Source organism: Oncorhynchus clarkii, chromosome 2, assembly GCF_045791955.1.
Source record: "Oncorhynchus clarkii lewisi isolate Uvic-CL-2024 chromosome 2, UVic_Ocla_1.0, whole genome shotgun sequence".
In the NCBI taxonomy this organism is placed as follows: Eukaryota; Metazoa; Chordata; class Actinopteri; order Salmoniformes; family Salmonidae; genus Oncorhynchus; species Oncorhynchus clarkii.
This window is the reverse complement of record NC_092148.1, coordinates 15,596,134-15,620,164: the sequence shown is the minus strand read 5'-3', so window position 1 is coordinate 15,620,164 and position 24,031 is coordinate 15,596,134. Positions and strand designations below refer to the sequence as shown.

Here is a 24,031-nt window from a genome sequence, read left to right as displayed (position 1 = left end):
ACGCAGTAACAGTCTTGGCAGTAACACGGAAACTGTAAAAACACAGTAACAGTCTTGGTAGTAACGCAGTAACAGTCTTGGAAGTAATGCAGTAACAGTAAAAACACAGTAACAGTCTTGGTAGTAACACAGTAACAGTCTTGGTAATAACACAGTAACAGTCTTGGTAGTAACAGAGTAACAGTCTTGGTAGTAATGCAGTAACAGTAAAAACACAGTAACAGTCTTGGCAGTAACACAGTAACAGTATTGGCAGTAACAGTAAAAACACAGCAACAGGCTTGGTAGTAACACAGTAACAGTATTGGTAGTAACACAGTAACAGTATTGGTAGTAATGCAGTAACAGTCTTGGCAGTAACGCAGTAACAGGCTTGGTAGCAACGCAGTAACAGTCTTGGTAGTAACGCAGTAACAGTCTTGGTAGTAACGCAGTAACAGTCTTGGTAGTAACGCAGTAACAGTCTTGGTAGTATCACAGTAACAGTCTTGGTAGTAACACAGTAACAGTCTTGGTAGTAATGCAGTAACAGTAAAAACACAGCAACAGTCTTGGTAGTAACACAGTAACAGCCTTGGTAGTAACCCAGTAACAGTCTTGGCAGTAACACAGTAACAGTAAAAACACAGTAACAGTCTTGGTAGTAATGCAGTAACAGTAAAAACACAGCAACAGTCTTGGTAGTAATGCAGTAACAGTAAAAACACAGCAACAGTCTTGGTAGAAACACAGCAACAGTCTTGGTAGTAACACAGTAACAGTCTTGGTAGTAACACAGTAACAGTCTTGGCAGTAACACAGTAACAGTAAAAACACAGTAACAGTCTTGGTAGTAACGCAGTAACAGTCTTGGTAGTAATGCAGTAACAGTAAAAACACAGTAACAGTCTTGGTAGTAACACAGTAACAGTCTTGGTAGTAATGCAGTAACAGTAAAAACACAGCAACAGTCTTGGTAGTAACACATCAACAGTCTTGGTAGTAACACAGCAACAGTATTGGTAGTAACACAGTAACAGTCTTGGTAGTAACACCGTAACAGTAAACACACAGTAACAGTCTTGGTAGTAACGCAGTAACAGTCTTGGTAGTAACAGAGTAACAGTAAAAACACAGCAACAGTCTTGGTAATAACACAGCAACAGTCTTGGTAGTAACACAGTAACAGTCTTGGTAGTAACACAGTAACAGTCTTGGTAGTAACACAGGAACAGTCTTGGCAGTAACACAGTAACAGTAAAAACACAGTAACAGTCTTGGTAGTAATGCAGTAACAGTAGAAACACAGTAACAGTATTGGTAGTAACACAGTAACAGTCTTGGTAGTAACAGAGTAACAGTAAAAACACAGCAACAGTCTTGGTAGTAACACAGTAACAGTCTTGGTAGTAACACAGTAACAGTCTTGGCAGTAACACAGTAACAGTAAAAACACAGTAACAGTCTTGGTAGTAATGCAGTAACAGTAAAAACACAGTAACAGTCTTGGTAATAACACAGCAACAGTCTTGGTAGTAACACAGTAACAGTCTTGGTAGTAACACAGTAACAGTCTTGGTAGTAACAGAGTAACAGTCTTGGCAGTAACACAGTAACAGTAAAAACACAGTAACAGTCTTGGTAGTAATGCAGTAACAGTAGAAACACAGTAACAGTATTGGTAGTAACACAGTAACAGTCTTGGTAGTAACAGAGTAACAGTAAAAACACAGCAACAGGCTTGGTAGTAACACAGTAACAGTCTTGGTAGTAACACAGTAACAGTCTTGGCAGTAACACAGTAACAGTAAAAACACAGTAACAGTCTTGGTAGTAATGCAGTAACAGTAAAAACACAGTAACAGTCTTGGTAGTAACACAGTAACAGTCTTGGTAGTAATGCAGTAACAGTAAAAACACAGCAACAGTCTTGGTAGTAACACAGTAACAGGCTTGGTAGTAACGCAGTAACAGTATTGGCAGTAACACAGTAACAGTAAAAACACAGTAACAGTCTTGGTAGTAACGCAGTAACAGTAAAAACACAGCAACAGGCTTGGTAGTAACACAGTAACAGTCTTGGTAGTAACGCAGTAACAGTCTTGGCAGTAACACAGTAACATTCTTGGCAGTAACAGTAAAAACACAGTAACAGTCTTGGCAGTAACGCAGTAACAGGCTTGGTAGTAACACAGTAACAGGCTTGGTAGTAACACAGTAACAGGCTTGGTAGTAACACAGTAACAGGCTTGGTAGTAACGCAGTAACAGTAATAACACAGTAACAGTAGAAATACAGGAACAGTCTTGGTAGTAACACAGTAACAGTAAAAACACAGGAACAATATTGGTAGTAACACAGTAACAGTCTTGGCAGTAACAGTAAAAACACAGGAACAGTCTTGGTAGTAACACAGTAACAGTCTTGGTAGTAACACAGTAACAGTCTTGGTAGTAACACAGTAACAGTCTTGGTAGTAACACAGTAACAGTCTTGGTAGTAACACAGTAACAGTCTTGGTAGTAACACAGTAACAGTCTTGGTAGTAATGCAGTAACAGTAAAAACACAGGAACAGTCTTGGTAGTAACACAGCAACAGTCTTGGTAGTAACACAGTAACAGTCTTGGTAGTAACACAGTAACAGTCTTGGTAGTAACAGAGTAACAGTCTTGGCAGTAACACAGTAACAGTAAAAACACAGTAACAGTCTTGGTAGTAATGCAGTAACAGTAGAAACACAGTAACAGTATTGGTAGTAACACAGTAACAGTCTTGGTAGTAACAGAGTAACAGTAAAAACACAGCAACAGTCTTGGTAGTAACACAGTAACAGTCTTGGTAGTAACACAGTAACAGTCTTGGCAGTACCACAGTAACAGTAAAAACACAGTAACAGTCTTGGTAGTAATGCAGTAACAGTAAAAACACAGTAACAGTCTTGGTAGTAACAGTCTTGGTAGTAATGCAGTAACAGTAAAAACACAGCAACAGTCTTGGTAGTAACACAGTAACAGGCTTGGTAGTAACGCAGTAACAGTATTGGCAGTAACACAGTAACAGTAAAAACACAGTAACAGTCTTGGTAGTAACGCAGTAACAGTAAAAACACAGCAACAGGCTTGGTAGTAACACAGTAACAGTCTTGGTAGTAACGCAGTAACAGTCTTGGCAGTAACACAGTAACAGTCTTGGCAGTAACACAGTAACAGTCTTGGCAGTAACAGTAAAAACACAGTAACAGTCTTGGCAGTAACGCAGTAACAGGCTTGGTAGTAACACAGTAACAGGCTTGGTAGTAACACAGTAACAGGCTTGGTAGTAACACAGTAACAGGCTTGGTAGTAACGCAGTAACAGTAATAACACAGTAACAGTAGAAATACAGGAACAGTCTTGGTAGTAACACAGTAACAGTAAAAACACAGGAACAATATTGGTAGTAACACAGTAACAGTCTTGGCAGTAACAGTAAAAACACAGGAACAGTCTTGGTAGTAACACAGTAACAGTCTTGGTAGTAACACAGTAACAGTCTTGGTAGTAACACAGTAACAGTCTTGGTAGTAACACAGTAACAGTCTTGGTAGTAACACAGTAACAGTCTTGGTAGTAACACAGTAACAGTCTTGGTAGTAATGCAGTAACAGTAAAAACACAGGAACAGTCTTGGTAGTAACACAGTAACAGTCTTGGTAGTAACACAGTAACAGTCTTGGTAGTAATGCAGTAACAGTAAAAACACAGTAACAGTATTGGCAGTAACACAGTAACAGTCTTGGTAGTAATGCAGTAACAGTAAAAACACAGAAACAGTCTTGGTAGTAACACAGCAACAGTCTTGGTAGTAACACAGTAACAGTCTTGGTAGTAACACAGTAACAGTCTTGGTAGTAACAGAGTAACAGTCTTGGCAGTAACACAGTAACAGTAAAAACACAGTAACAGTCTTGGTAGTAATGCAGTAACAGTAGAAACACAGTAACAGTATTGGTAGTAACACAGTAACAGTCTTGGTAGTAACAGAGTAACAGTAAAAACACAGCAACAGTCTTGGTAGTAACACAGTAACAGTCTTGGTAGTAACACAGTAACAGTCTTGGCAGTAACACAGTAACAGTAAAAACACAGTAACAGTCTTGGTAGTAATGCAGTAACAGTAAAAACACAGTAACAGTCTTGGTAGTAACACAGTAACAGTCTTGGTAGTAATGCAGTAACAGTAAAAACACAGCAACAGTCTTGGTAGTAACACAGTAACAGGCTTGGTAGTAACGCAGTAACAGTATTGGCAGTAACACAGTAACAGTAAAAACACAGTAACAGTCTTGGTAGTAACGCAGTAACAGTAAAAACACAGCAACAGGCTTGGTAGTAACACAGTAACAGTCTTGGTAGTAACGCAGTAACAGTCTTGGCAGTAACACAGTAACAGTCTTGGCAGTAACACAGTAACAGTCTTGGCAGTAACAGTAAAAACACAGTAACAGTCTTGGCAGTAACGCAGTAACAGGCTTGGTAGTAACACAGTAACAGGCTTGGTAGTAACACAGTAACAGGCTTGGTAGTAACACAGTAACAGGCTTGGTAGTAACGCAGTAACAGTAATAACACAGTAACAGTAGAAATACAGGAACAGTCTTGGTAGTAACACAGTAACAGTAAAAACACAGGAACAATATTGGTAGTAACACAGTAACAGTCTTGGCAGTAACAGTAAAAACACAGGAACAGTCTTGGTAGTAACACAGTAACAGTCTTGGTAGTAACACAGTAACAGTCTTGGTAGTAACACAGTAACAGTCTTGGTAGTAACACAGTAACAGTCTTGGTAGTAACACAGTAACAGTCTTGGTAGTAACACAGTAACAGTCTTGGTAGTAATGCAGTAACAGTAAAAACACAGGAACAGTCTTGGTAGTAACACAGTAACAGTCTTGGTAGTAACACAGTAACAGTCTTGGTAGTAATGCAGTAACAGTAAAAACACAGTAACAGTATTGGCAGTAACACAGTAACAGTCTTGGTAGTAATGCAGTAACAGTAAAAACACAGGAACAGTCTTGGTAGTAACACAGCAACAGTCTTGGTAGTAACACAGTAACAGTCTTGGTAGTAACACAGTAACAGTCTTGGTAGTAACAGAGTAACAGTCTTGGCAGTAACACAGTAACAGTAAAAACACAGTAACAGTCTTGGTAGTAATGCAGTAACAGTAGAAACACAGTAACAGTATTGGTAGTAACACAGTAACAGTCTTGGTAGTAACAGAGTAACAGTAAAAACACAGCAACAGTCTTGGTAGTAACACAGTAACAGTCTTGGTAGTAACACAGTAACAGTCTTGGCAGTAACACAGTAACAGTAAAAACACAGTAACAGTCTTGGTAGTAATGCAGTAACAGTAAAAACACAGTAACAGTCTTGGTAGTAACACAGTAACAGTCTTGGTAGTAATGCAGTAACAGTAAAAACACAGCAACAGTCTTGGTAGTAACACAGTAACAGGCTTGGTAGTAACGCAGTAACAGTATTGGCAGTAACACAGTAACAGTAAAAACACAGTAACAGTCTTGGTAGTAACGCAGTAACAGTAAAAACACAGCAACAGGCTTGGTAGTAACACAGTAACAGTCTTGGTAGTAACGCAGTAACAGTCTTGGCAGTAACACAGTAACAGTCTTGGCAGTAACACAGTAACAGTCTTGGCAGTAACAGTAAAAACACAGTAACAGTCTTGGCAGTAACGCAGTAACAGGCTTGGTAGTAACACAGTAACAGGCTTGGTAGTAACACAGTAACAGGCTTGGTAGTAACACAGTAACAGGCTTGGTAGTAACGCAGTAACAGTAATAACACAGTAACAGTAGAAATACAGGAACAGTCTTGGTAGTAACACAGTAACAGTAAAAACACAGGAACAATATTGGTAGTAACACAGTAACAGTCTTGGCAGTAACAGTAAAAACACAGGAACAGTCTTGGTAGTAACACAGTAACAGTCTTGGTAGTAACACAGTAACAGTCTTGGTAGTAACACAGTAGCAGTCTTGGTAGTAACACAGTAACAGTCTTGGTAGTAACACAGTAACAGTCTTGGTAGTAACACAGTAACAGTCTTGGTAGTAATGCAGTAACAGTAAAAACACAGGAACAGTCTTGGTAGTAACACAGTAACAGTCTTGGTAGTAACACAGTAACAGTCTTGGTAGTAATGCAGTAACAGTAAAAACACAGTAACAGTATTGGCAGTAACACAGTAACAGTCTTGGTAGTAATGCAGTAACAGTAAAAACACAGGAACAGTCTTGGTAGTAACACAGCAACAGTCTTGGTAGTAACACAGTAACAGTCTTGGTAGTAACACAGTAACAGTCTTGGTAGTAACAGAGTAACAGTCTTGGCAGTAACACAGTAACAGTAAAAACACAGTAACAGTCTTGGTAGTAATGCAGTAACAGTAGAAACACAGTAACAGTATTGGTAGTAACACAGTAACAGTCTTGGTAGTAACAGAGTAACAGTAAAAACACAGCAACAGTCTTGGTAGTAACACAGTAACAGTCTTGGTAGTAACACAGTAACAGTCTTGGCAGTAACACAGTAACAGTAAAAACACAGTAACAGTCTTGGTAGTAATGCAGTAACAGTAAAAACACAGTAACAGTCTTGGTAGTAACACAGTAACAGTCTTGGTAGTAATGCAGTAACAGTAAAAACACAGCAACAGTCTTGGTAGTAACACAGTAACAGGCTTGGTAGTAACGCAGTAACAGTATTGGCAGTAACACAGTAACAGTAAAAACACAGTAACAGTCTTGGTAGTAACGCAGTAACAGTAAAAACACAGCAACAGGCTTGGTAGTAACACAGTAACAGTCTTGGTAGTAACGCAGTAACAGTCTTGGCAGTAACACAGTAACAGTCTTGGCAGTAACACAGTAACAGTCTTGGCAGTAACAGTAAAAACACAGTAACAGTCTTGGCAGTAACGCAGTAACAGGCTTGGTAGTAACACAGTAACAGGCTTGGTAGTAACACAGTAACAGGCTTGGTAGTAACACAGTAACAGGCTTGGTAGTAACGCAGTAACAGTAATAACACAGTAACAGTAGAAATACAGGAACAGTCTTGGTAGTAACACAGTAACAGTAAAAACACAGGAACAATATTGGTAGTAACACAGTAACAGTCTTGGCAGTAACAGTAAAAACACAGGAACAGTCTTGGTAGTAACACAGTAACAGTCTTGGTAGTAACACAGTAACAGTCTTGGTAGTAACACAGTAACAGTCTTGGTAGTAACACAGTAACAGTCTTGGTAGTAACACAGTAACAGTCTTGGTAGTAACACAGTAACAGTCTTGGTAGTAATGCAGTAACAGTAAAAACACAGGAACAGTCTTGGTAGTAACACAGTAACAGTCTTGGTAGTAACACAGTAACAGTCTTGGTAGTAATGCAGTAACAGTAAAAACACAGTAACAGTATTGGCAGTAACACAGTAACAGTAAAAACACAGTAACAGTCTTGGTAGTAATGCAGTAACAGTAAAAATACAGGAACAGTTTTGGTAGTAACACAGTAAGAGTAAAAATACAGGAACAGTATTGGTAGTAACACAGTAACAGTCTTGGTAGTACCAGTAAAAACACAGGAACAGTCTTGGTAGTAATGCAGTAACAGTAAAAACACAGAAGCAGTCTTGGTAGTAATGCAGTCACAGTAAAAACACAGAAGCAGTCTTGGTAGTAATGCAGTAACAGGAAAAACTAAATAAACAGTAATAACACCATTAACAATGACATTATCAACATCTAGAAGCTCAATGGCTTGAAAGAGTTGCTTTGCTGTCTGTTCTCACCAATGCTATTTTTCAACAAGACTCCTCCATTTTCAGTGGGGCTGAGAGGGGGTTGAGGAAACCTGAAAGAAAGAGAAAGCAAGAAAGAAATGTGATCGGCGGCAGGTAGGAAAGCGGTTAAGAGCGCTGGGCCAGAAACCGAAAGGTCGCTGGTTTGAATCTTCACGCCGATTACGTGAAAAATATGTCGATGTACCCTTGAGCAAGGCGCTTAATCCTAATTGCTCCGTTAAGTCACTCTGGATAAGAGCGTCTGCTAAATGACTAAAATGTGATCAGTGCTCAGAGGACTGGCTTATAACAGTGCACACTCAGAACTGTGTTGACTCACGTGGTGGGGCTGTATGGGTTTCCTCCTCCTCCAGTTAAGATGCTGTTTCCTCTCTTCAGGTCAGATGGAGGTCCTGTCTTCTTCAGCTCATCTACCGCCATCTTGATCACATCTGTCCAGCTTCACACAACAAAGCCACATCACCACTACAGTTGGTGCTTCATCTTTATCTTCATATCTTCCACCTCTCCTCCTCCCTCCCCATAAACCTCTCTCCTCTTCCCAAACCCTTCTCTCCCACACTCACTTCTCCCTCTCCCCTTCTCTCTTCCCAAACCCTTCTCTCCCACACTCACTTCTCCCTCTCCCCTCCCCTTCTCTCCTCCTCTCCTCTTCCCAAACCCTTCTCTCCCACACTCACTTCTTCCTCTCCCCGACAGATTGAGCCACCAGTTCATAGATCTGAGCCCCGCTGTCCCAGGTGAAGATCACGTAGAAGGCCTTACGGTCTGACAGAGGGACAGAAGAGAGGGGGATAGAGATGACATATTCCTGCAAGGTGTTTGTGTGTGTGTGTGTGTGTGGCTCCATGTTGATGATGTTGTGTTTTCTTGAATACCAAATATGGCAGGTGTTGTTGTTGTGGGGGAAGGCCGGAGACAGATGCTCTTTTTGGAAGTGGGTTGCTCTTTTGACTCTTACATGGATCAGACCCTGTGCTGTCAAGTTTCTGAAATACCAGCCTCTTGAGTCATGCCTGAACAGCTTTTGACCGTGTACATAGGCTGATAGTGCATGGCCATCAGATTGCAGGACTGCATAGGGAAAAAGGCAAAGCAGCTAGCAAGGTACTGCTCATTGCTCTTTGTCATGGACAGCCTAGCTGTGTGGAGAAGGTGCTTTGACACTACGTGTGTCCATGTATCTGTGAATCTTTGAAATGTTTGAATCCTTCGGGACTGTAATGTGATTTGTGCATTCAAATGAAGTATTTAAAGATGTGTGTGTCTCACCTGTGGCCACCTCTCGGAGGAAGGCAGAGTCTAGTTTGATGATAGGGCTGAGCATCTGCTTTCCCTCCTGAACAGCGATGTTACTCTTACTCTGACACTTCAACACCATCTTATCATCCTGCTTCTGTAACAGCACCAACAGATCCCCCAGCAACACACACTGCACTTCTGAGAGGGGGACAGGAACAGGGTGGAGAGGAGGAGGAGAGTGGGGCAGGAACAGGGTGGAAAGGAGAGGAGGAGGAGAGTGGGGCAGGAAGTGAACAGCAGATGACCAACAGCTTGGGTTTGTGTAAAATGAAATCAGACTTCATACATTAAAACAAACTAATGTTTGTAGAGTTGATAGTGCACCTAAGGTTTTCTCCTTGGTCACTCTCCAGGTCAGAGGCCCCTCATAGATCATCCTTCTCTGGGCCAGGTCAAGGTACTGAGAGAGAAGAGAACAATAGAGACTGATAAAGAATGAGAGAACGGGACAACTGTAGAAAGGATAGCATGAAGAGCACTGGACCACACTACAAGAAGCCCTCACTATTGTCAGTCACCTTGTACTCCAGGTACAGCTCGTTACTGGGTTTGAGTCCTGAGGTGTCCAGCCTGCGCTGGTAGTCTTTCAGGGTCTGGAGGGAGAGAGAGAAATAATTTATACTTTACCTCAGACACTTGTTGTTGTTGTAGTAGCAGTTGTAATAGTAGTGTGTGTGTGTGTGTGTGTGTGTGTGTGTGTCTCACCAGCAGGTTCTCCATCTGTTTGACCTCCTCGTTGACGTGGTTGAGGATCTTCCTACAGCACTCTGCACTCTGCTGAATACTCTCCTTCTCCAAGGTGTCCTCTACAGGAATACACACAACACATGTCACAACACACACTCTCTCTGTTTATCTGAATGTGAGCAGGGAAGGACATACACAGACCTGTGCACTTGGCAATGTTTTCCAGCAGTAGGGGGTATTTGGTGAGCCTCTGCATCTCAGTGGGGATGATGTCCTTCAGCTGCAGCCTACGACACTGAGGCCGACTCTCTGCCTCCAGTATGAAGGAGTTGAAACGAGGGTCTTTCTTCTGTCTCATCTTCAGCTGTTCCAGGGCCCACGTCTGGTGACTACAGAACCTAGACGTCAGCTTCTGAAACCACTCACCCTCCGTCCCTCCAAACTAGACAGAGAGAGAAAGTGAGGGAGGGAGAGATTAAAAGCTTTCTTTAGGGATCCATTTCCCTAAGTATCCACTTCATATAAGGGATGAGGGGGTTAGGCTGAGATGGGGTGAGGGGCAGAGAGAGAGAGGGCAGTGAGGGGCACAGAAAGGGGGAGTGATGGAAGGTGACCTGTTCCTTACCCTATTGAGTAACGTGGTTCCGATGGCCTTGACGATGAAATTGTGCTGACGCAGCTTCTTCAGGTGCTCGTAGAAAGCATCTGCACAGAAACACACAGGGAACACAGTGGTTGGACTGGGGTAGACTTATGGTTGGGTTATTATGGTCAGACTGAGGTCAATTTATGGTTGGGTTAAAGTTACACTAGGGTTCATTTACTAGTGACGAGGGAAAAATATAAAAACATTTAAATATCAGGATATCATTTTGGAAGATATGCCGGTATCATTTTGACAATATCGCAATATTATTTTTGCGCTAGTTGCACCAAAGTTCCAGTATTTTCCCATCATAGCTTGTTCTCCATCTTCTTTTTAAATAAGGAGACAATTTGTTTTCAGCACATTTATTTCCATGATCGATCAAAACTTGTTTTTCTCATGGCTCTCTTGTCCTCCTGCAGCAGACATATGGTGAGCAATACAGTATGTTTGGAACATGGAATTGCAATACAATTACAGAATCGAACTGCAATACATAAAGAATTGTGAGAATTGCAATACAGATCATATCAGAACCTAAGTATCATGGTAACATCGTATCGTGAGGTCTTGCCAACAATTTACATTGGTCAGACTGACTTCAGCCAGTATCAGAACTGTAGAAGTGCTGTTGTCGGGTAACGGTCACAGCCATGCAGTGGCAGTCATGTAGTGTAAGTGTGGTTGTATGTCAGGGGTTTTGCGGTTGTACTGTAGTTGGGGTTACGGTCGTCCAGTGGCAGTACATTGGTCATGTGGTTGTACTGTAGTTGGGGTTACAGTGGCAGTACATTGGTCATGTGGTTGTACTGTAGTTGGAGTTAGTGGCAGTACATTGGTCATGTGGTTGTACTGTAGTTGGGGTTACAGTGGCAGTACATTGGTCATGTGGTTGTACTGTAGTTGGGGTTACGGTCGTCCAGTGGCAGTACATTGGTCATGTGGTTGTACTGTAGTTGGGGTTACAGTGGCAGTACATTGGTCATGTGGTTGTACTGTAGTTGGGGTTACAGTGGCAGTACGTACATTGGTCATGTGGTTGTACTGTAGTTGGGGTTACAGTGGCAGTACATTGGTCATGTGGTTGTACTGTAGTTGGAGTTAGTGGCAGTACATTGGTCATGTGGTTGTACTGTAGTTGGGGTTACAGTGGCAGTACATTGGTCATGTGGTTGTACTGTAGTTGGGGTTACGGTCGTCCAGTGGCAGTACATTGGTCATGTGGTTGTACTGTAGTTGGGGTTACAGTGGCAGTACATTGGTCATGTGGTTGTACTGTAGTTGGAGTTAGTGGCAGTACATTGGTCATGTGGTTGTACTGTAGTTGGGGTTACAGTGGCAGTACATTGGTCATGTGGTTGTACTGTAGTTGGGGTTACGGTCGTCCAGTGGCAGTACATTGGTCATGTGGTTGTACTGTAGTTGGGGTTACAGTGGCAGTACATTGGTCATGTGGTTGTACTGTAGTTGGGGTTACAGTGGCAGTACGTACATTGGTCATGTGGTTGTACTGTAGTTGGGGTTACAGTGGCAGTACATTGGTAATGTGGTTGTACTGTAGTTGGGGTTACAGTGGCAGTACATTGGTAATGTGGTTGTACTGTAGTTGGGGTTACAGTGGCAGTACATTGGTAATGTGGTTGTACTGTAGTTGGGGTTACAGTGGCAGTACGTACATTGGTCATGTGGTTGTACTGTAGTTGGGGTTACAGTGGCAGTACGTACATTGGTCATGTGGTTGTACTGTAGTTGGGGTTACAGTGGCAGTACATTGGTCATGTGGTTGTACTGTAGTTGGGGTTACAGTGGCAGTACATTGGTCATGTGGTTGTACTGTAGTTGGGGTTACAGTGGCAGTACATTGGTCATGTGGTTGTACTGTAGTTGGGGTTACAGTGGCAGTACATTGGTCATGTGGTTGTACTGTAGTTGGGGTTACGGTCGTCCAGTGGCAGTACATTGGTCAATGTGGTTGTACTGTAGTTGGGGTTACAGTGGCAGTACATTGGTCAATGTGGTTGTACTGTAGTTGGGGTTACAGTGGCAGTACATTGGTCAATGTGGTTGTACTGTAGTTGGGGTTACGGTCGTCCAGTGGCAGTACATTGGTCAATGTGGTTGTACTGTAGTTGGGGTTAGAGTGGCAGTACATTGGTCATGTGGTTGTACTGTAGTTGGGGTTACAGTGGCAGTACATTGGTCATGTGGTTGTACTGTAGTTGGGGTTACAGTGGCAGTACATTGGTCATGTGGTTGTACTGTAGTTGGGGTTACAGTGGCAGTACATTGGTCATGTGGTTGTACTGTAGTTGGAGTTAGTGGCAGTACATTGGTCATGTGGTTGTACTGTAGTTGGGGTTACAGTGGCAGTACATTGGTCATGTGGTTGTACTGTAGTTGGGGTTACAGTGGCAGTACATTGGTCATGTGGTTGTACTGTAGTTGGGGTTAGAGTGGCAGTACATTGGTCATGTGGTTGTACTGTAGAGGGGGTTACAGTGGCAGTACATTGGTAATGTGGTTGTACTGTAGTTGGGGTTACAGTGGCAGTACATTGGTCATGTGGTTGTACTGTAGTTGGGGTTACAGTGGCAGTACATTGGTCATGTGGTTGTACTGTAGTTGGGGTTACAGTGGCAGTACATTGGTCATGTGGTTGTACTGTAGAGGGGGTTATGGTGATACTACGGTCAAGCAGCAGTGGGATCGTACTCACAGTGCATGTCTATGATCTCGTCCAGGCTGGGGAAGATGGTGGCCAGCTCTGTGGCGGTCATGAGTTCCTCTCTCTCCAAAGGCTTCCAGAACACTGTCTGCAGAACACTCAGCATGCGCACATGGGCGTGCTCCGTCGCAAACAACTCTGAGAGAGAGAGAGAAGAGAAAAGAGAGAGAGAGAGAAAAGAGAGAGAGAGAGAAAAGAGAGAGAGAGAGAGAGAGAGATTACTCTAGTCACAATTAATTCACAATATTTTGCATCAGATGAGCAGCAGCTCATTCTTACATCGCAAGTAGTTTACTTCCTCCTCCGTTAGCTGGATCCCTCCATCCCCCACCCCTTCCCCAGTCCCTCCTCACCGTTGATGACCTCCTGCCGCTTGGTCTCCTTCTTGCTGAGGTCTTTGAGCGTGTCTGGGGGGGTGTGTTCTCTCCAGTTGGGCGGGTCCTGCTCCAGCTCCAGGAGGCGAGGGTCCTGTTCCTCCTGCTGGGGAGTGGGGCCAGAGAGGGAAAGACCTGGGAGCACACCCTCGGGCAGTAACACCCCTTCATCAACACTGATAGAAGAGAGGAGGACAGAGGAGGAGGAGAGGGGCAGGTATAAGGGTATGGGGATAAAGGGTATGGGCGATAATATCAAAATAATCTAACGCGAAGCTAGAAAAACCTGCTTGGGTTGAGAAGCATTTGGATTGGGACATTACGCTATTGGCGTAAGTCTACATAATCCACACACAGCACTAACATTACACGTAGTTACAGTTGGTACTGTAGCCCTGACTAAGAAAATAACTCCGGCTCTGACCCTCCTCCTCCAGTCAAGCTGTGTCACTCAGCATGGATCTCTTCCTGTCTTAATGAAGCTGCTGGGGACACAGTGGAAGAAGCTTCCATTCACTCTCACTCAGCCTTTCTGTCTTAGTTAGACATCAGACAGTCAGTAAAGCAAAGTTAGTTGATCAGTAATGTCAGTGAAACTATCAGCCTGTCCATCAGTTACTATAGTCAGTCAGTCTGCCTGTCCATCAGTTACTATAGTCAGTCAGTCTGCCTGTCCATCAGTTACTATAGTCAGTCAGTCAGCCCGTCCATCAGTTACTATAGTCAGTCAGTCTGCCTGTCCATCAGTTACTATAATCAGTCAGCCTGTCCATCAGTTACTATAGTCAGTCAGTCAGCCTGTCCATCAGTTACTATAATCAGTCAGCCTGTCCATCAGTTACTATAGTCAGTCAATCTGTCCATCAGTTACTATAGTCAGTCAGTCTGTCCATCAGTTACTATAATCAGTCAGTCAATCAGCCTGTCCATCAGTTACTATAATCAGTCAGTCAATCAGCCTGTCCATCAGTTACTATAATCAGTCAGTCAATCAGCCTGTCCATCAGTTACTATAATCAGTCAGTCAATCAGCCTGTCCATCAGTTACTATAATCAGTCAGTCAATCAGCCTGTCCATCAGTTACTATAGTCAGTCAGTCAATCAGTCTGTCCATCAGTTAGTATAGTCAGTCAGTCAATCAGCCTGTCCATCAGTTACTATAATCAGTCAGTCAATCAGCCTGTCCATCAGTTACTATAATCAGTCAGTCAGCCTGTCCATCAGTTACTATAATCAGTCAGTCAGTCAGCCTGTCCATCAGTTACTATAGTCAGTCAGTCAGCCTGTCCATCAGTTACTTTAGTCAGTCAGTCAGCCTGTCCATCAGTTACTATAGTCAGTCAGTCAGCCTGTCCATCAATTACTATAATCAGTCAGTCAAGTCAGCCTGTCCATCAGTTTCTATAATCAGTCAGTCAGTCAGCCCGTCCATCAGTTACTATAGTCAGTCAGTCAGTCTGTCTATCATTTAGTATAGTCTGTCAGTTTGCTTGTGACTATGTCAGTCTGTGGCTGTGCTCCTCTCTCGACCCATGAGAGAAGGGGGGATAGGGGGTCTGCCTTACGAGGGGTGGGGAGAGGTCGGGGAGGAGTGTGCTGCCGTGGCGGCGGCTTGCAGGTCCACGTCGCTACGGGAACGCGACTGTTTGGCCCGGGAGGAGCCACGGCGACGGTAGGAATGTCTGTCCACACGAGCACTCTCACTGCGTCCCACACGCCTGAGGAGGGAGGGAGGGGAGGGAGGGGGAGAGTACATCGAAGGGAGAGAGGAGAGCAAGAGGAGGGCCAGTGGGTGGGAAAAATACAAGGAGGATGGTAGTATAAGGAGGAAGGCAGGGGAGGAAGTAGAGAGACAGACGGAGTGAGGAGTACAGGAACCACAAGGAAATGGTCCAAAAGACCAAACCAAAGAGTACGGAGTGGAACAACAAAGACAGGGGAGATATTAGGATAAAGTGGATCCAAGCAGGAGAACCATTACAGAGGAAGTCAATGTGATGTCAAAGGAATGTAGAGGATCAAAAGAAAAGCACACAAGAGATGTGACAGAGAATGGATGGTTAGACTCAGGAGCATAGAGACACTCCACACAGTCCTGGGTTACTGCTTAATGACTAGCCCTATTAGAAACACATTGGAAGCAGAGACACTCCACACAGTCCTGGGTTACTGCTTAATGACTAGCCCTATTAGAAACACATTGGAAGCAGAGACACTCCACACAGTCCTGGGTTACTGCTTAATGACTAGCCCTATTAGAAACACATTGGAAGCAGAGACACTCCACACAGTCCTGGGTTACTGCTTAATGACTAGCCCTATTAGAAACACATTGGAAGCCCATCTACCTCAACACTATAAGTTAAGAAAGCGGTCCTTAGTAACATCTCAGTGTGTCTGTGTACCAAGGCCTTTCAATTACGCAGTGTTAAATGGCAATCAATTGGGCTTATCAACCCTCCAATCTCACACACACACTGACAAGAAGACTATTATTCTCTAACATCACAGCCCACTCACGTCAGTCCCAAGGTACAGGATAAACAATACTTAGCCATGCAGTGTGTGTGTGTGTGTGTGTGTGCACGCAGTAATGCAGGATGGACTGTGTGTTATCAATATGAGGCCCAGTGCGTGTCCGTATCCCTGTCGCAGAGAAGTAGAAACCCACCTTGTCTTGCGTCTGTAAAAACACGGGACAGGACAGTTACATAACCACCACAACCATTCAACAGTAACACACCCCCTTTCTACAAACCTCCAACTCTCCCCATCAACCGCTGCAGCACACGGACAGAGCCTAGCAGCACTGAACGCACTGTAAAACCACAGAAAGCAAAGCACGCCCACAAACACAAGACGTCTGCTGTCCTGAACATGGTACCACATGAAGCCCTGTGAAGACTGGACAACAGAACATAGCGGAACCCTATAGAACCACACATACTGATGCCTTCTGCAAGCAACAGACATGAAAGCGAACCAGACCTCACTGCTTGACTTACAGTAGGACTGGGATAAAGACGACAACAGACAAATCTAAAGCTGGACCGCACGACTGAAGCACAGTAAAAGTCAACTTAATGAACTTAAGCCTGTAGAGATACAATGCTCTACAAACCAAATATAGCACAATGAATGCCCAAATCAGACAGACGCACAACCCCAGACAACATAACGTTATACCAGCTTTCCCCAGCTCTGGTACTTGAGTCTAGCCTGCAGACACACAGACAAGATGACACACTACAGTACAATGTTAACTATTATACACTTAACTTGCTCTGAATAACTGAGCAGAGTCAGCATCGCACAAAGTCAGCATCGCACAAACAAGGAGACAGCAGAGCAAACACAAACATGAAAAATGATGGACACACACAGAGAGAAAGTGGAGAACAGGTAAACAAAACAAGAGATTTGTGGTAGAGGAGAAGGGAGGAGGAGGGGTTGGGGGCTGGAGGGGAAGACCAGGTCCCTGTAGCCCCAGTAAGGGTCCATCTCCAAATGCTGGGTGGGTCTTAGTGATGTTCGCTACATGGAGCTGCTCTGGCAGGACAGGGTTAAGGTGTGGTAGGTAGGCTAGGCAGCACAGTACACAGCAGGGACGGACGGAGACACTGAGGGAGTTTTACCACGCTTCCTCAGCCTTAGCATAGCCACTGACCCCTAACCTTTTTAAACTGTTTGACTATGTTCAACATCTTCCCGAACAGGGTTGGGTCTATGTTGGTCTTTGGTTTTATACATCTCATCTACTCCATTTTTTTTTTTTTTACCTCTCTCTTCCTCTATTTCTTCCTCACCTGTCTTTGTCCAGGTTTTCCTCCAGGGGGGGTTCATTGGGTGAGGGGGGCTCCCATACAGCCAGCCCCCCTGCCATCCCTCCGGGGGACAGCTCACCCCCCTCCGCCACCAAATGGGGGTCCGAACGGCTGCTGAACAGACCTGGGAGAGGAGCAAAGGAAACACACATTTCAGATTCACCTCACTGACTACACCCTAAGTTAGGTTGGGTGGTGCTATGCTACCATGTATCCGTCCAATCAGCCTTACCTATCTCGCTGTGGGAGAAGTCTGGGCTGGAGGTCACACTGATGTGAACTCCTGAGCCCTCGCTGACCTCCAAACCCTGATGTGGGGAGGATCCTGTGGAAACAGACTTCCTGTTTAATGCTGGAGGAGCGGCATCAGGGGTGGAGGAGCCTCGAGAGGGGGCGAGGCCGCTGGAAACCTTACGCTCCTGATTCACCTTCTCTTTATCCACTGAGAGAGAGAGAGAGAGAGGAGAGAGAGGAGAGAGAGGAGAGAGAGGAGAGAAAGAGAGAGAGAGAGAGAGAGAGAGAGAGAGAGTGAGTGAGAGAGAGAGAGAGATGGTAAAAGGGATAACATTGAGGAGAAAAAAAAAGAGTCAAAACAGTCAGAGGCCTTTCTATGAGAGAGACAAACAGAGACAGACAGGATGAGTATAGGGTAATCAGTGGATCTGTGGTGAGAGAGGAGGGTTAATCATTCTCAGGGTGTGTGTGTGTGTGAGTGAGAGAGCTGGGCGAGATGGACAAAAATCCATGTTGTGATACATTGACCAATTGTTTGAATAATGATGAATCAGCAATAAATCATGTTTGGGGGAGGTGCTAGAGCTGGGCGAGATGGACAAAAAGTGATAATGTGATGAATGTAACTATTTTGCTCGATAACAATAAATAGCCTACAACAATAAAACTAAATGTTTTGAAGGGACAGTTAGGCTACTTTACATTAGTGGGAGGGCTTTTGACCATTTAGTTCCAGTGCCAAGTAAGTCAACTGAGATAGCAGTTGGAACTCAAAACACTTAGCTAGTGATATTGTTGCTATATTAGACAAGTAGGCTATTTGATTCATCGATCAGTAAATGTAGGCTAACATCCTACAACAACTTTCCAGCACTAGACCGAGGCTACTTGATGTAGAACAAGAGCTCACAGTTTTACCAGTCAGATTCTGAAGGTTATCCGCGTTTCTCCAAACATCAAATTTCAAAGTTGCACCAAACGTCACATTTCTGCAGGTATCAACTTAACACATAGGCTATTACCGTTGACCAAACAACGGTTTAGAGAACAATCTACAGGAACATTGTATAGCAAAATCACAGATGTTTGTTTCTTCGTCCCAGCTGTAGCGTGTGTGGTGAGTCCAACTATCAAAACACCAGTGATTACAGATCATGCCATATAATCTACACCTAGACGCAAAACAGACGCAAAACAGTAAGTCAACAAATCAAAAACTCGGCATTCCCCTCAGATCCCCTTCCAGGTTTGATTTGGTACATGCAAACATGCATTGGGGTTGATTAGTAAGGACTAAACCATTCTAGAGATAAAGGGGTGGGGAAGAGGAGATGAGAGCCAGACGGTGGTACCTTCAGCCTCCACTTTAGGAAGTTTGACCTCAGCTGAAAGAAGAACACAGGGCAAGACAACGGGTTCTTTTTAATTCTACAAAGACTTTGTCTTATACAGGCACTACGGTCATTCTGGTAGACCCACTTTTAGATGGCGATCGATAATCAAACACCTGACATAGCTTATACGATATGTCATCCACTCTGTTTCTCTGTACCTTCAGTATGCAGTATGCATTTAGTAGTGTATACAGTATGTACTGTTTTTTAACAATGTAAGGAAGACAAACTCATTTCCCCTTGGGTATTGATAAAGTACAATCTCATCTCATATTATGACACTACTGGTACGTACTGCTGCCAGCAATCCAGCCACCGGCGGCGCTGAGGATGTTGGGAAAACCCCCCTTCTGTTTAGATTTAGTGGACTCCTCACTCTTCTTATTCTGAGAGGGAGGAAGAGAGACAAAGAGAGAGCGCATTATGACAAGAACAGTCTAATAATACTGGATAGGTTGGTGTGTGGTATGGACTGGGGACCGTGGAGTCCAGCTAACTGCCAACCAGACAGACAGAGACTCACCTTCCCAAGGGGTCTCCTGAAGAACCCTCTGGACTTCTTACTGTCAGCTACCCTGGACTTCACTCCTAGGTGCTTCATGTAGAAGGCCACTGCTGCAAAGATTGACGAACTGGAGGATGAGAGAGAGGGAGGGAGAGCGAGATCTCTGTAAAGTTAGTGGTGATGAAAGTATGAAAGTACATACTGTATAAATGCATATATATTGGCATTGCAATAGAAACAGTAATGATACACTATTAGAGAGGATGCTAAAGCATGAGCTGTAAATAAAAATAATGGCGTGAAAGAGACAGTAGGGGTGGGGTTGAGATGAGAAAGGTTGGGGTTGGAATATGAGAAAGGCTGGGGTTGGAATATGAGAAAGGCTGGGGTTGGAATATGAGAAAGGCTGGGGTGATGCTGGGTGGAGAGTTGGTAGTTTACCAGAGAGGAAAGGAGGAGTAGAAAGAGGAGCTTGAGGGAGAAAATGCGAGAGCTTTTCAAACTGAGGCCATAAGACCATAAACCAAGTCAGTCTACATCAGCTACAGAATGCCATTTATGGCAAAGTAATGCAACTATAGGACAGCAGTCTGCACAACGTACAGGACAGCAGTCTGCACAACGTACAGGACTGCAGTCTGCACAACGTACAGGACTGCAGTCTGCACAACGTACAGGACTGCAGTCTGCACAACGTACAGGACAGCAGTCTGCACAACGTACAGGACAGCAGTCTGCACAACGTACAGGACAGCAGTCTGCACAACGTACAGGACAGCAGTCTGCACAACGTACAGGACAGCAGTCTGCACAACGTACAGGACAGCAGTCTGCACAACGTACAGGACAGCAGTCTGCACAACGTAGAGGACAGCAGTCTGCACAACGTAGAGGACAGCAGTCTGCACAACGTAGAGGACAGCAGTCTGCACAACGTAGAGGACAGCAGTCTGCACAACGTAGAGGACAGCAGTCTGCACAACGTAGAGGACAGCAGTCTGCACAACGTACAGGATTGAAGTCTGCACAACGTACAGGACTGAAGTCTGCACAATGTACAGGACTGAAGTCTGCACAACGTACAGGACAGCAGTCTGCACAACGTACAGGACTGCAGTCTGCACAACGTACAGGACAGCAGTCTGCACAACGTACAGGACAGCAGTCTGCACAACGTACAGGACAGCAGTCTGCACAACGTACAGGACTGCAGTCTGCACAACGTACAGGACCGCAGTCTGCACAGCGTACAGGACCGCAGTCTGCACAGCGTACAGGACCGCAGTCTGCACAACGTACAGGACCGCAGTCTGCACAACGTACAGGACAGCAGTCTGCGGTCCAACGTACAGGACCGCAGTCTGCGGTCCAACGTACAGGACTGCAGTCTGCGGTCCAACGTACAGGACTGAAGTCTGCGCTCCAACGTACAGGACTGAAGTCTGCACAACGTACAGGACTGCAGTCTGCACAACGTACAGGACTGCAGTCTGCACAACGTACAGGACTGCAGTCTGCACAACGGCACAACGTACAGGACTGCAGTCTGCACAACGTACAGGACTGCAGTCTGCACAACGTACAGGACTGCAGTCTGCACAACGTACAGGACTGCAGTCTGCACAACGTACAGGACAGCAGTCTGCACAACGTACAGGACAGAAGTCTGCACAACGTACAGGACAGCAGTCTGCACAACGTACAGGACTGAAGTCTGCACAACGTACAGGACTGAAGTCTGCACAACGTACAGGACTGAAGTCTGCACAACGTACAGGACTGAAGTCTGCACAACGTACAGGACTGAAGTCTGCACAACGTACAGGACTGCAGTCTGCACAACGTACAGGACAGCAGTCTGCACAACGTACAGGACAGCAGTCTGCACAAAGTACAGGACAGCAGCCTGCACAACGTACAGGACTGAAGTCTGCACAACGTACAGGACTGAAGTCTGCACAACGTACAGGACTGCAGTCTGCACAACGTACAGGACTGCAGTCTGCACAACGTACAGGACTGAAGTCTGCACAACATACAGGACTGAAGTCTGCACAACGTACAGGACTGAAGTCTGCACAACGTACAGGACTGAAGTCTGCACAACATACAGGACTGAAGTCTGCACAACATACAGGACTGAAGTCTGCACAACGTACAGGACTGAAGTCTGCACAACATACAGGACAGCAGTCTGCACAACGTACAGGACAGCAGTCTGCACAACGTACAGGACAGCAGTCTGCACAACATACAGGACTGAAGTCTGCACAACGTACAGGACAGCAGTCTGCACAACATACAGGACAGCAGTCTGCACAACGTACAGGACAGCAGTCTGCACAACATACAGGACTGCAGTCTGCACAACGTACAACTATAGAGCAAAACAAACTAATTGAGGAGGAAGGTCAAATAAATATAAGGCATGTATGGACTTTAAAAGATCAATGAATCTAAGCAGGGAGCTGGACAAAGCAGGTCTAGCATGCATTCACACATTGACGGAAGTGGTTCAGACACACAGCACCGTGAAACACAGAACTCACCATTTCTCCTCGTCTGCGACGATGGAGGGGCTGAAAGAGAGGAGATGAATAGATATTAAAGAGAGAGAGAGAGAAAGATAAGCGCAGACATTGCCAAGTCTGTAGACTTACCGGTGGAGTCGATTAAGTGGCATTTTCCCTCGCTCTTTCTCGACTGATTCTTAACTCTGTTTTGGGACGGTGGAATCTGAAGCGGCTAAGCTTCTCCTGATCCAACTCAAATCTGACTGCAGTGATATTGTGTTCAGAGCAGAGGCTACTGAACATATCCTGATCTTTCCAACAAAAAAAGGGAAAAAATAAAACAAAGTCTAAAACAATGAGAGATGCATTAAAAGCTGCACCCCAGAAAATGCACAAGAAACTATTGACAATTGTTTTTAAACTAAAACACTGCAAAAATCTAATCTGTACAAATCTATCCAATCTGCTTTTCTGCACAAGGCAAGGTATCAGCTGTCTAACTATCTGCAAAAGATAAGTGTGAAGTCAAGGCACAGCTGCTCTCTGGGAGTTGTCTGCAGGGTGGGCTGGAAAATCTAACAATGCTCCAGGACACCGGAAATGGCTATTTAACTGTGTTTTAGTCTGATGCAACAAGCAGGCAAGAATATGGAAATGAGATCTTACTGTTTCTCTTTTCTATTAACATAAAGGGAGGGGATGGGTTTCCTCGGGATTCCTCAAGCCAATCAGGATGCCCCATCCCTCCATTCCACTGACTGACCAATAGGAGACAGAGGTGGTGAGGTCACCATGTTCTGGCGGCGAGAGGGGGAGAGACGGGGGAGCGACTGAACGAGGGCGGGTGTGGGATTGTGGAGGAGAGATGAGGATTGTGTAAGTGAATCTAAATGGGCAGAATAAATGAATAACTCTTTTGTAGTTAGGAGACAGAGAGAGTTGATTGTGAGTCAGTAAGTTTATGATGTGTTTGACACTGCCTGCTGACAAGCTTTTCATACTTCCTCCACTGACAATACAGTAGTAACCAGAAAAAAGGGACTTATGCATTGGGCATATCCCCTTTGTTGGTCTCTCTCTTATAGTCACTCTTTCATCCTCTCTCTTCACACTGCAGGTTAAAGAGCTTGTCTCCTGCTCTCCTCCTCACTTAATTCATTGTATCTGGCTACCGGGTCAGAGGCAGATGAACGGACTAGACTGTCTCTACTCTCCCTCCCCCTCTCCATCCTCCAACCTCCTCCGGTTGGCAGCATGCCAGGGGAGAAGCTTCCTGCCAACGTGGCACTGCTGACTCTCTCCTTCTCCCTCTGCTTCCTCTGTTCCAATCACTGTTGTCCCTCTTTCTTTTCTCCCCAAATCCCTCTCTCTCCTCCATGTCTTTAATCATCCATCTATCCCCCTAGTGGTCCCTGTGTGTTGAACTGGTTGTGTCAATGTGTGTATTTCTGCACCATATTCTAGAAATGTCCGCTGAGGGACTGGAACTGTGATGTCTAGAGGCCTGTGATGTCATGATGATACTACACAGTATTTAATTGAATTCAAATGAAACTTGCCCCCAAACGAAGCCATGGGAGGTTTAACTTAGCTAATTTGACTGTACCTTTATCTATGAAGTTACATAAAAGCTATACGTTATGTAGTACTGCATTATGACAGTCAATAATCCACCCCAGCCGTCTACTCACTGAATCTCAGACATTTTGTCCAGCAGGGTCTCTGCCACGGCCTTCTCCTTCATCTCCATGGGGATACGATCGGTGGGGTAGTGAGACTCCACCTCGAGCAGCTCTGCCGCGTTAGGGGTCATACCCATCATCCTCTTCTGCCTGGGAGGGAGGAACAGCAGGAAGTATCCCTTTAAGTATTTACATCTCACACTGTATAACTGTCATCAGTCTGACATTATCGCTGAGGGCTAGTTGGTACACACGTGTGTATGGGGAGCAACAAGAGAGTTTGTGTTTAGG

General features: G+C 44.6%; 1 protein-coding gene across 4 annotated transcripts in view; it reads right to left on the bottom strand.

Annotated features, from left to right (window-relative positions):
• LOC139422642 (rho guanine nucleotide exchange factor 1-like) overlaps positions 1-24,031 on the bottom strand; it is a 56,760-nt gene that overhangs the window by 9,630 nt on the left and 23,099 nt on the right. Inside the window, exons 7-26 of one of the 4 annotated variants that reach the window (XM_071173796.1) lie at positions 23,750-23,890; positions 22,095-22,124; positions 19,564-19,672; positions 19,336-19,426; positions 18,999-19,031; positions 17,645-17,854; positions 17,395-17,536; positions 16,260-16,271; positions 15,154-15,306; positions 13,567-13,763; positions 13,205-13,351; positions 10,468-10,547; positions 10,044-10,284; positions 9,861-9,961; positions 9,674-9,748; positions 9,480-9,555; positions 9,126-9,293; positions 8,534-8,621; positions 8,173-8,292; positions 7,842-7,903 (exon numbers count right to left, since the gene is read on the bottom strand). In XM_071173796.1, the coding sequence (XP_071029897.1) occupies positions 7,842-7,903; positions 8,173-8,292; positions 8,534-8,621; positions 9,126-9,293; positions 9,480-9,555; positions 9,674-9,748; positions 9,861-9,961; positions 10,044-10,284; positions 10,468-10,547; positions 13,205-13,351; positions 13,567-13,763; positions 15,154-15,306; positions 16,260-16,271; positions 17,395-17,536; positions 17,645-17,854; positions 18,999-19,031; positions 19,336-19,426; positions 19,564-19,672; positions 22,095-22,124; positions 23,750-23,890 (2,276 nt within the window). The remainder of the gene's footprint in view (positions 1-7,841; positions 7,904-8,172; positions 8,293-8,533; positions 8,622-9,125; positions 9,294-9,479; positions 9,556-9,673; positions 9,749-9,860; positions 9,962-10,043; positions 10,285-10,467; positions 10,548-13,204; positions 13,352-13,566; positions 13,764-15,153; positions 15,307-16,259; positions 16,272-17,394; positions 17,537-17,644; positions 17,855-18,998; positions 19,032-19,335; positions 19,427-19,563; positions 19,673-22,094; positions 22,125-23,749; positions 23,891-24,031) is intronic. The other 3 variants (XM_071173804.1, XM_071173814.1, XM_071173822.1) reach the window with 3 other exon arrangements.